This window comes from Eretmochelys imbricata, unplaced genomic scaffold (genome assembly GCF_965152235.1).
Source record: "Eretmochelys imbricata isolate rEreImb1 unplaced genomic scaffold, rEreImb1.hap1 Scaffold_41, whole genome shotgun sequence".
In the NCBI taxonomy this organism is placed as follows: domain Eukaryota; kingdom Metazoa; phylum Chordata; order Testudines; family Cheloniidae; genus Eretmochelys; species Eretmochelys imbricata.
In genome coordinates this window covers 22,982-34,364 of record NW_027554353.1, presented here as the reverse complement: position 1 = coordinate 34,364, position 11,383 = coordinate 22,982, and the positions used below count along the sequence as shown (strand labels likewise).

The 11,383-nt window shown below is 63.8% G+C and overlaps 1 protein-coding gene across 1 annotated transcript; it reads right to left on the bottom strand.

The window, feature by feature from the left end:
• Positions 1-3,230: 3,230 nt before the first annotated feature.
• PRRT1 (proline rich transmembrane protein 1) lies at positions 3,231-10,068 on the bottom strand. Its single transcript, XM_077806961.1, has 4 exons — positions 10,050-10,068; positions 3,884-4,355; positions 3,498-3,660; positions 3,231-3,407 (listed from the first exon to the last, which is right to left on the bottom strand). Exons 1-4 carry the CDS (start codon positions 10,066-10,068, stop codon positions 3,231-3,233), a joined length of 831 nt encoding a protein of 276 aa, XP_077663087.1.
• Positions 10,069-11,383: the final 1,315 nt, after the last annotated feature.

Sequence of the window (11,383 nt, the reverse complement as noted above, 5' to 3'; positions counted from 1 at the left end):
GCCCCCTGCCGCCCCCAGCCCTGCCCCCCCAGCCCTGCCGGTGCCCCTCACTCCCGACCCGCAGCCCCCTGCCAGCCCGGCCCTGCCCCCCCAGCCCTGCCAGTGCCCCTCACTCCCGCCCCGCAGCCCCCTGCTAGCCTGGCCCTGGGCCCCCCCAGCCCTGCCGGTGCCCCTCACTCCCGACCCGCAGCCCCCTGCCCGCCCAGCCCTGCCGGTGCCCCTCACTCCCAACCCATAGCACCTGCTAGCCCAGCCCTGCCCCCACACCCTACAGCTCTGCTTGTCTGTGACAGGCCCCCACCCCCAGCTGCCTCCCCCTCCCTGGCCCTACATGCCCGGAGCCAACACATGGTCCCTCCATCCTTCTGTAGCCAGGCAACCGTCACCATGGATACATCGAAGCTCCAGGATGCTGGGCGTGGGCGGGGGCCCTACAGGGACACAGAGAAGGGAACTGAGTGAGGGCGAGGGGGGCTCAGGACGGGGGCACGGATTTGGGGGGTTGGGGGAGGGAAACCGGGCGGTGGGGGGAGCTGGGGGCAGATGGAGCCGCACAGGGAGGCTGCTCAGGGAGTGGGGGAGTGGTGAGGTGGGGCCATTGGGGCTGGGGAGGGATAATGGGGCAAGAGGGGGGAGATAGGGGGTGGGGAACAGGGGGGCAGCACTATGGGCTTTGATATTTCCTTCTGTTGCCTGTGATGAGAGGGTAACACCCCCCTCCCCCACTGCCCCTCGCCAGCCAGCCCCCGCCCTGGGGCCGGATGGGAGCCAGCGACCCCCAGAAGGGACAGGCCCCAGCCCCATTCCCTGCTCCCCCGTTCCCCCCGCCCGGTTCCTGTGCAGCAGGCCAGGGGCCAGGGACGACTCTGGTGTTGTTATCAATAGAGATTTATTAACCCAGGTCACTTGCAAACAGAAACGTCCCGCGATGGGGAGAGGAACTGGGGGGGGTCCGGATCGCAAAGGGACCAGGGCCATGTAGGGGGGTACAATGGACCACACAACACAGCGCCCCCCCAAGCTCTGCCAGTGCCCCTCTCTCCCGACCCGCAGCCCCCCGCTAGCCCAGCGCGCCTGTCATGTTTGCGGTCACTGCAAGGGATCCCCAGATGTCTAGGCTTTGGGGCAGCGTGTTGGATGGGAGTGACTTAGGGGGACCCCGATAATGAACAGTGTCTCCCCCACCCCAGTGATTCTGCCCCCAGACTCCAAACACCCCAAACCCCTGGACCCTCAAACTTCTCCCCTCCCTGCCCCCTCTGTCCCCCTGAACCAGGAACCCCACCATGGGGGGCCAGAGGTGGCGTCCCAGAGGGGCGGCATCACTCACTTGTGGGGGCCGTGGGAAAAGAGAGGTCTCTTTTGGAGTGGGGGGGTTGTGTATCTTAAAGGGCCAGTGTCACAGATATGGGGGGCTCATGCTGGGGGTCACACCTTGGCAAGGGGGATATTTCATTGCTATGTACAGCTGGGGGCTCTGTGATATATTGGGGTTTGCGCCCCCCCAATCTGGAGCAAAATGTTTATGGGGGAGGGGCTAAAAGGGGAGGGGCTGTGGGGAAAGGCTGAGAGGGAAGAAAGAGGGCAGAGCCACTCCTGAAGAAGGCGGAGCCAATTGGGGAGAAGCCAATCGGAGCTTTGGGGGAGCAATCAAGGCATGACGATATTAGGGGGAATGAGGGGGCGGAGCCTGATATGAAGGGGCGTGGTCTGATGGGGAAGCTCAGGAATATATTTAGGGTGAGCCAGGGGGCGTGGCCTGAGCCAATGGGGCGTAGCCTAGTCATGTGGGAATGGAGTCAGACCCAGGACTGGGGGGAGAATATGGTGGCTGCAAAGCATTATGGGTAGCATTCCATTGAAGGGGGTGGCCAAAGGGGCAGGGTGTGAGGCCAGGGGGCGGAGCTTGTCTCTAGGGGCCAGAGCCGGAGGTGCTGACGGGAAAATGATAGTTGCAAAGGATTATGGGAATTGCTTAGTTGGGGCGGGCTGTGGGGCTGCCAAGGGGGCAGAGCCAAAGATGCCTGTGGGGAGGGATGGGGGGGCAATGGTTACAAAGGATCATGGGAAAGACTCTGCTCGGAAGGGGGGTTGTGTCATGGATACGGGGTGACTGGGGGGCAGGGCCGGGTTTTATGGGCTGGAGCCAGGAGAGGCTGCAAAGGCTCCTGGGTATCCCAGAGGGTGGTGGCTGCAGGGGATTCTGGGTGTTGCTGGCTGGAGCAGGGGTTGCAAAGCATCATGGGTCTCCTGGGGGGACAATACCTGCAGGGGACTGTGGGTCCAGTGGGCGGGGGCTGCAAGGGATTGTGGGTAACATTGGCTGCAAGGGATGCCAGGTCATGTTGGCAATGGCTGCAGAGGATTGTGGGTAATGGCATCCACAGGGGATTATCAGCCTGGCTGGCAGGTGGGGCTGCCAGTGGGCGGGGCCAGCAGTAGGCAGGGCCTGATTGGGGGGCAGGGGCAGCTGTAGGTGGGGCCTGGTTTGTGATTGGAGCCAGCAGTGGGCGGGGCCTGTTGCGCAGGCTGTGGGCGAGGCCGGCAGCGGGTGGGGCCTGATTCATAGGCTGGCCCGGCAGTGGGTGGAGCCTGGTCGGCAGGCAGGGCAGGGGGGGCGCGGAGCCAGCGGGGGGGGGCGGGGCTAGGGGTCCCCATGGTAGTCGTGGTGCTGGGCGGGGCCCAGTCGGCGGGTGGGGGCGGGGCCGGGCACGTGGCCGGGGGCGGGACTAGGGGTCCCCGTGGTTGTCGTGGAGCTGGGCGGGGCCCGGGCAGTGGGCAGGGCCGGCGGGGCGGGGGCGGGGCTAGGGGTCCTCGTGGTGCTGGGCAGGGCCCAGTCAGTGGCCAGGGGCGGGGCCAGGGGCGGGGCCGGTGGGCGGGGGCGGGGCTAGGGCTCCTGTGGTCCTCGTGGTGCTGGGCGGGGCCCAGTTGGCGGGTGAGGCCGGGGTCGGGGCCGGCGGGCGGGGGCGGGGCCAGGGGCAGGGCCGGTGGGCGGGGGCGGGGCTAGGGTTCCCCATGGTTGTCGTGGAGCTGGGCAGGGCCCGGGCGGTGGGCAGGGCCGGCGGGGCGGGGGCGGGGCTAGGGGTCCCCGTGGTCGTCGTGGTGCTGGGGGGGGCCTGGGTGGCGGTGGGGCCGGGGGCGGGGCTAGGGCTCCCCGTGGTCGTCGTGGTGCTGGGCGGGGCCCAGTCGGCGGGCGGGGCCGGGGGCGGGGCCGGCGGCCGGGGGCGGGGCTAGGGGTCCCAGTCGTTGTCGTGGTGCTGGGCGGCGATGATGATGACCACGGTGAGGATGGTGCACAGCACCATGGCGGCGATGCCCACGGCCAGGCTGATGAAGGAGAAGTTCCGGGCCTCGCGCGACGCGATCTCGGCCGAGACGATGTCCCCCCGCGCCACGGCCGTCCGCACCTGGGGGGACACGGCATTGGGTCAGGTGCTGCCCCCTGCCCCGCCCCGCCCCCCAGGCCCCCCGCGGCGCCCCGCCCCGGCCCCGCGGACCTGCACGGCTTTGATGATGGCGATGATGCCCGTGGGCCAGAAGCAGCAGATGGTGGTGAGCACCGCGATGGGCAGGTAGTCGTGGGGCGGCCGGCGCGGCTCCAGGATGGCGATTCCTGGGGGCATCTGGGGTGGGGAGACCCCCGGGGGCGGGGGAGGGTTGCTGGGGGGGTACGGCTGGGGGGGAGAGAGAGAGAGAGTTAAACGGGGAATCCACAGCCAGGTGGGAAGCCACACCCACCTGAGTGAAGCCCTGCCCCCAACAGCAGGGGAAGCCCCGCCCCCTGCAATGGGGGAAACCTCATCCCAGGGAGGCCCCGCCCCCCATCAGTGGGGGAATCCCCATCCCAGGAGGCCCCGCCCCCAAGAGCAGAGGGAAGCCCCACTCCAGGGAAGCAGACCCCGCCGCCCCCCCGGGACCCCCCCTACTCACCGTGCCTACGGGGTACACCGGGACGTAGGCCGTGCAGGGCTGCAGCTGCACAGGGTAGCCGGGGTGCATGTACCCCCCGATGGGCAGGGTCCCCATGGGCGGGTGCGTCGGGACCATGTAGCCCTGTGGGGGGGCGCTGAACTGGGTCTCCTGCATGTAGGGGTCGGGGGGCAGGCGCGGCAGGGTGGCCGAGTGGTGGTGGGGGGGCCGGGGCAGGGTGGCCGAGGTGGGGGGCGGCCGGGGCAGGGTGGCCGCCCCCCCGAGGCGAGGCAGGGTGGCGATGCCAGAGTGGGGGGGCAGGTGCGGGGGGTCACTGTAGCCGGGGAAGAGGGGGGCATTGTTGGGGGCATCGGGTGGGGGAGGGGGCGGCTGCAGTGGGGCATTGTAGGGAGGGGGGGAGGTGTGGGGGCCAGAGTCCGGTAAGCCTGGGAAAGAAAGGGGGTAAGGTTAGAGACTCCCCTATATACACAGTGTCCCCTATATACATATACAGACAGGGCCCCCTATATTCGCAGCCCCCCATATACACACACAGAGCTCCCGCTCCTCCTGGGGGGGCTCCAGGGGTGCCCACCCCTGGAATTGGGGCACCGGTTCCCGGGGGTTCTCTCTCCTGAGCACCGATCCGGCGCCGCTCTCAGTTTTTAGGTCACTCAGTCTATTTATAGAGGGAGACACGGAGCCTGGGGGGCGGCGGAGCAAACAGAGAGAGATGGAGAGAAACAGGATGGGGGGAGGACGGGAGATGGATGACACCCCCCCCCACACACACAGCTCTGCTGGTGCCCCTCAATCCCACCCCATAGCTCCCTGCTATCCCAGCCCCGGGCTCCCCCACGGCCCCTCCCCCCAGCCCCAGTTAGTCAAGGACAGCTCCGGGGTGACAGGGGTGGGGGTACAAATGGCTGGGCCAGGGCGGTGGCGAAGGCTGGAGTGGGCCGACACGGAGGCGGAGCGGCGTTAGGGGTTGCGTCTACACGGCAAAAAGGCACAGCGAGGTTCAGAGCCCGAATCTAGCTTGTGCTGCATCGCTACAAACGGCTGTGCAGGTGTTTGGGGATGGGAGTCCCCCCCGCCGCCCCCAAAGTTACCAAGCCACAGCCCAAATGTCTACACAGCACTTTGAATGCTTGTGGAGCCGTGTTTCACGGGCCGCGGAAAGCCATGATGAGCCAAATCAGCGGGCAGAAAGAATTTCATCAGAGAAACGTTCATGCTAATTAGGAATTGTTTGCCAGAGGCCCAAACTGCCACAATTGAGAAAGGAGGCCACACTGGTTAAAAAAAACAACCTGGCTTAGAGGGGAAGTGTGAGCAGCTATAAAAAATAAAACATAAAAAATGGAAATGAATATGAATCAGAAACTAGGAATTGTAGAAAATTGATAAGGGAAGCAAAAGCACACAACGTGAAGTCTGTGGCCGCAGGGTTAAGGACAACAAGGAGTATTTTAAATATATTAGCAATAAAAAGAATCCCGACAATGCTATTTGTCCATTACTAGATGAAAATGGTAGAATTATCGATAATAGTGCAGATAAGGCAGATGAGTTCAATAAATATTTCTGTTCTCCATTTGGCAAAAAAGCCAGATGATGTAGTCCTCTCAGATGATCATGGTGAAGAACCACTTTCTATTCCAGTAGTATTCAGGACAATGTTAAACAGCAGCTACTAAAGTTAGACATTTTTAAATCAGTAGGTCTAGATAACTTTCTTCCAAGAAGTTTAAAAGAGCTGGCTGAGGAGATTGCTGCATCGTTAATGTTGATATCCAATATGTCTTGGGACACTTGGGAAGTTCCAGAAGATTTGAAGAATGCTAATGTTGCACCAATATTTAAAAAGGGTAAATGGGATGACCTGAGTAATTATAGATCCGTCACCTGACACTGATCCCAGGCAAGAGAATGAAACGTAAGATATGGGGACTCCAATAATAAATCATTAAACTAGCGTAATATATTTAATGCCAATGAGCAGGGGTTTAGGGGAAATAGATCTTTTCAGACTAACTTGATATCTTTTTGTGATGGGGTTATAAATCCGGTTGATAAAAGTAACAGTTCGTCTTGGAAGGCTCAGATTTCTACCGGTGAATGGTGATTTCACCACACACACAAACCGATGAAAAGATATTTCTCCTGATAACAAAATGTGCAGACAGAACAAAGTAAGAAAAAAACGCAGCTTGAGAACTTAATCGAGTTTGCTTTAAGAACATCGACTTTGGAAATTCTGGCCTGATGTTGGCTATTTCTGTTTTAGTGGGTATAAATCATAGAATCCTAGACCTTGGCCTGTCCTCAGAGGTTAAGGAGAACAATTTACCTCCCTCCTTTAACTTTTTGAATCTTAACGTTTACGCTCATTCAATAATTACCGTCCGACCCCCCTGATAATTACCTTCAACTGCGACCATTTAAATTGATAAACATTACAAAATGCGCCAAACCCATCATTTTGCGCAAATGTGAATATTTAATTGGATGGAAATATTTTAAAAGCTAAAAACCAACGTGGATATTATCAATAAACAAATCTCGAATTCTGCCCAGCCTCGTCCTAGTGCTGAGGTGCGACACTCAGCCTTCTGTAAAGCGTCCATCTTCGTACCGCACGACATTGTGCAAACTAGAACGATACAAAATCAACCCGGATAACCACGGGGCCAACCGTTCTCGGGGGAAGAAACAGAAAGGCCCTGAGTGAATTCAGTGAAAACAGGGAAAGCCTGTGGCTTTGACAAGGGATCCCCAGAAGCACGGCAGCACCTGGGGAAGACACGCAGCTGGCACTGGCCGGCCGTCGTCATGTCACTCGCCGCGCATGATGCCCACGAGGTGGCGGAAAGCCAAGGAGAGGAGACCAGCGTCAGCACCCAGCTCTCAGCAGGGTCACTCCTGGGCTGTGGCTACAAACTCCCACGGAGACTCCCGCCCAGGGCAGACAGCTTTGGTGTGGCGATCCGGCAGATTTCCGACCAAAGCGAGGCACCGGTGACCAAGTGCTGGCCCTCGCTACGAGCGCTGAGAATGGGTTGCAAGAGAAGACGAAGACCGGGGCTGTCTTTTTGTGACCCGACAGCAGCCGGTGACACCGGCCGGCAGACAAGATATCACGAGTTCTCCCTCGACGATGGGTTGTCCTCGTGGCATCTGAGCTGATGCTCCGAGGTAGGAGTTTCCAGGTGGCTCCGACAAAGCGCCTGGAGACTCCCGACAGCCAGACTCTCCAAGGCCGGGTCTAACGCCTCCACCACGGACCTGCCGACACCATCTCCAGCCGGCTCGCGTCCACTGACGACGCCTGCTTGGCCTCACCGGACTGTGACTTGCAGGAGGCTGAGGAGGACTCTGAAGAGGCGTTGGGCGGCCACCCGAGGCTGGTGCGAAAAATAGGCCAATGCCCGGGGTGGGAGACGTGCCCAGCACCGAGGGCAGCAGGACACCTAGCCGGAGGGGGGTGCGCACCCCCATCCGCAGCAGCTCACCGGGGTGGACGGGCTGGGAGGGAGCCCCAGCCGCTCCCGGGAACTCCCACCCCAAGGACCTGGCTCCGGCTCCCCCAGTGCCTCGGGAGCCAGCAGAGCACGGTCAGGTGGGGCTGGGCCAAGGCCGACCGCGCCCACGGCACCCCGGACAGCCCACAGTGCAAGCGGACGACGCGCTTCACGCCGGACACGGCAGACTCGGAGCCCACTGAGGGGCTCAAGACCACTTTGCATTCCCGCCCCCTAAAGTTTGCCTTGCCCCGTAATCGTTAGCTAGCTTAATACTGGCTCAAAACGTCCCAGCAGACAGGGACTCCCCGTCCAGCCGGGGGGTGTCCTGTGGGTCCCGCAAGGGTCCGTTCTTGGCCCTCCACGAATTCGTATTTTTCTCGGCGACTCGGGAGAAAACATCAGAGCATGACGGATAAAACGTGCCGACAACCCAAACCCCGGCAGAGCGGGAACGGGCAAAGAGACAGGGCCCCGATCCCGAGCGGTCCGGTGGGTCACAGGGGAGCTGGGCCGGAGCCAACAATCTGCGTGTCACTCCGGCTCCGTGTCAACGTCTCCCTCGAGCAGAGCGTGGCGGCCGCAGGGCCAGGCCGGGGGACGCTGCCCCCGGGACACAGACTGGGCGACGGTGCAGACTCAGCCGGACGGGAGCCGCCGTGGCGACGCCGGGGCAAAGGGCGAATGCCGTCCCGGGGTGCTGGCGGGGGATCTCGGGTAGGAGCCGGGAGGGGATTATCCCGCGGCGGGATCCTGGCTCCCGTTCTGGTGCCCGCGATTCGAGGGGGGTGTGGGTCCATCGGGGAGGACCCCGAGGACGATGAAGGGGTTAGAAAACCGGCCTCGGAGCGAGACCCCCCAGGAGCTCGGTCGATTTGCTGAGCACGGCCGGCGAAGGGGGGACGTGTCTCCAGCCGGAGGCACCGACCGGGAACCAAAAATCCCCCGGGGTCCTCAGGCCGGCAGGGGATCGAACCCCAGCCTGGCCGGGAGCTGGCAGAGCCAGCCTGGGAACAAGGCGTCAGCTTGTGGCCGGAGGGGAATGATCCAGGGGGGGCGAGTTCCCCAGGGCTGTGGGGCTGCTCCCGCCCCGGCCAGGGGTACATCCCGCCAGGTGGGGGTCAGCAGGGGGGCCGCTCTCTGGCTCGGGCTAGGCACCAAGCTGGCCATCGAGGGCTGGAATCGATGAACGTATGAAAATCCACCCCCTCGCCCCCCATCACTGCTCCCCCGACCTCTTCTCCCATCATCCCCTGCTCCCCCCACCCCATCACTGCTCCCCCGACCTCTTCTCCCATCGTCCCCTGCTCCCCCCGCCCCATCACTGCTCCCCACACCTCTTCTCCCTTCGTCCCCTCTCCCCCTGCCCCTTCACTGCTCCCCCCACCTGTTCTCCCATCATCCCCTGCTCCCCCCACCCCATCACTGCTCCCCCCGACCTCTTCTCCCGTCGTCCCCTCTCCCCCTGCCCCTTCACTGCTCCCCCCACCTCTTCTCCCATCATCCTCTGCTCCCCTCGCCCCCTTCACTGCTCCCCCCACCTCTTCTCCCATCATCCCCTGCTCCCCCCCTTCACTGCTCCCCCCACCTCTTCTCCCATCATCCTCTGCTCCCCTCGCCCCTTCACTGCTCCCCCCACCTCTTCTCCCACCATCCCCTGCTCCCCTCGCCCCCTTCACTGCTCCCCCCACCTCTTCTCCCACCATCCCCTGCTCCCCTCGCCCCCTTCACTGCTCCCCCCACCTCTTCTCCCACCATCCCCTGCTCCCCTCACCCCCTTCAATGCTCCCCGCACCTCTTCTCCCATCATCCTCTGCTCCCCCCGCCCCCTTCACTGTTCCCCCACCTCTTCTCCCATCATCCCCTGCTCCCCCCACACCTCCACCCCCATCTACCCACACACAATCCCGCCATACCCACTCGCTGCCCCACGTCCCGTCTCCATCCATGTTCTGTCCCCCCATCCTCCATGCCCTCCCCTACACATGCCCACCCACCCATTCATCACTCACTGTCCCCCCCACACCCCATTCCTGATGCCCCATCTGCCCCCTCCCCACTCCCCCCACACCCCATTCCTGCTCTCCCCACTCCCCTTGCCCCCATTCCCCATCCCCCCCACCTCATTCCTGCTGGCCCCCATCTGCCCCCTCCCCACTCCCCCCACATCCCATACCTGCTCCCCCAGCACCTGCCCCCTCCCGCATCCCCACTCCCCCACCACCCCATTCCTGCCCCCCCCAGCCATGCCCTGGCCCATCCCCACTCCCCCACCACCCCATTCCTGCTCCCCCAGCCGTCCCCTGCCCCATCCCCACTCCCCCACCAGCCCATTCCTGCCCCCACAGCCGTCCCCTGCCCCATCCCCACTCCCCCACCACCCCATTCCTGCCCCCCCAGCCATGCCCTGGCCCATCCCCACTCCCCCACCACCCCATTCCTGCTCCCCCAGCCGTCCCCTGCCCCATCCCCACGCTCCCACCAGCCCATTCCTGCCCCCCAGCCGTCCCCTGCCCCATCCCCACTCCCCCACCACCCCATTCCTGCCCCCCCAGCCGTCCCCTGCCCCATCCCCACTCCCCCACCAGCCTATTCCTGCCCCCCAGCCCCTCTCACCTGTTTTCTCGGAGCTCATCTTGCGGGGGTTGGCTCCGCTCGTCTCTTCTGCGAAGCAGCCGGGCGGGGGGGGGGGGGACTAGCGGCAGCAGCTGCAGCGTCACCGCCTCCCCCCCCCGAACCGAGCTGGGACCCGGATCCCCCCCCGCCCCCCCAGAGCCCGAGCTGCCGAGACAGGGACCCGCCAGGCAGAGACACGAGGCGTGAACAACGCGTCCCCCTCCCGCCCCGCCGCACCCCCCAGCCCTGCCGGAGCCCCTCACTCCCGACCCCCAGCCCCCCCCAGCCCTGCCCGCCCCGCAGCCCCCCCGCTCCCTGGGGCCCCTCACTCCCGCCCCACAGCCCCCTGCACCCCGCAGCCCTGCCGGGGTCCCCCACTCCCGACCCCCAGCCCCCTGCTCCCCTCACTCCTGCCCCGCAGTCCCCCCCAGCCCTCTCCGACCCGCAGCCCCCCTGCTCCCTGGGGCCCCTCACTCCCGCCCCGCAGCCCTGCCGGGGTCCCCCACTCCCGACCCCCAGCCCCTGCTAGCCCAGCCCTGAGGTCTCCGGGTGCAGTGAGGCGTGTGAAAGCTGGGGGCTGGTTGTTTCACACCTGCAGGTGATGAGCTGAGACCCACACAGCTCATGACACTGGTGGTTTGTGTCCTCGTATAGGGTTCCCCTGGCAATCAGGCCTGCCCCATTGCCCCAGGGCGGCTCTAGAGAGCAGCAGGGACCCTACGCTAACGAACCGGGGGAGCACGGGACCATCGCTCCCCGCTAACGAACTGGAAAGAGAGGGTCGGGGGGTCACTGTGCCCCTGGGGAGAGTCATGGCACCCCCAGGAAAGGGAGGCTCGGGGTGTCCCTGGGGGCACTGCACCCCCAGGACAGTGGGATCAGGGGGTCCCTAGGGGTGCTAGTGAAGGGGGGTGCAGGGGTTCACTAGGAGGCAACATGCCCCTGGGAAGAGGAGGTTCAGAAGCATCACTGGGGTGCTGCACCCCAGGAAGGGGAGGAACAGGGGGGGCACTGTGCGGCCAGGAAGTGGGGGTTCAGGGGGTGATGGGGGGTGCTGCACCCCTGGGAAGGTGTGACGAAGTGGGACTGTTCTTAATGTTTCCTCTGAATAGTGTGGGGGTGCCTCAGTTTCCCCTATGCAGTTCTTAAGTATCTAGGGGATAGGGTAAGGGTGTATGATCGTTGCAGAGCCCTACAGGGCAGGTGTGGGCAGGGGTCTGGACACAGAGAATGGCCGACACCCTGTTTCCTGGCAACTGATGGCCTGGGCCCTTCCCCCCTGCCAGGTGAGAGCTAAAGGGTTGGAGAACAAAGGAATCCGGTGCCCTCCTGGC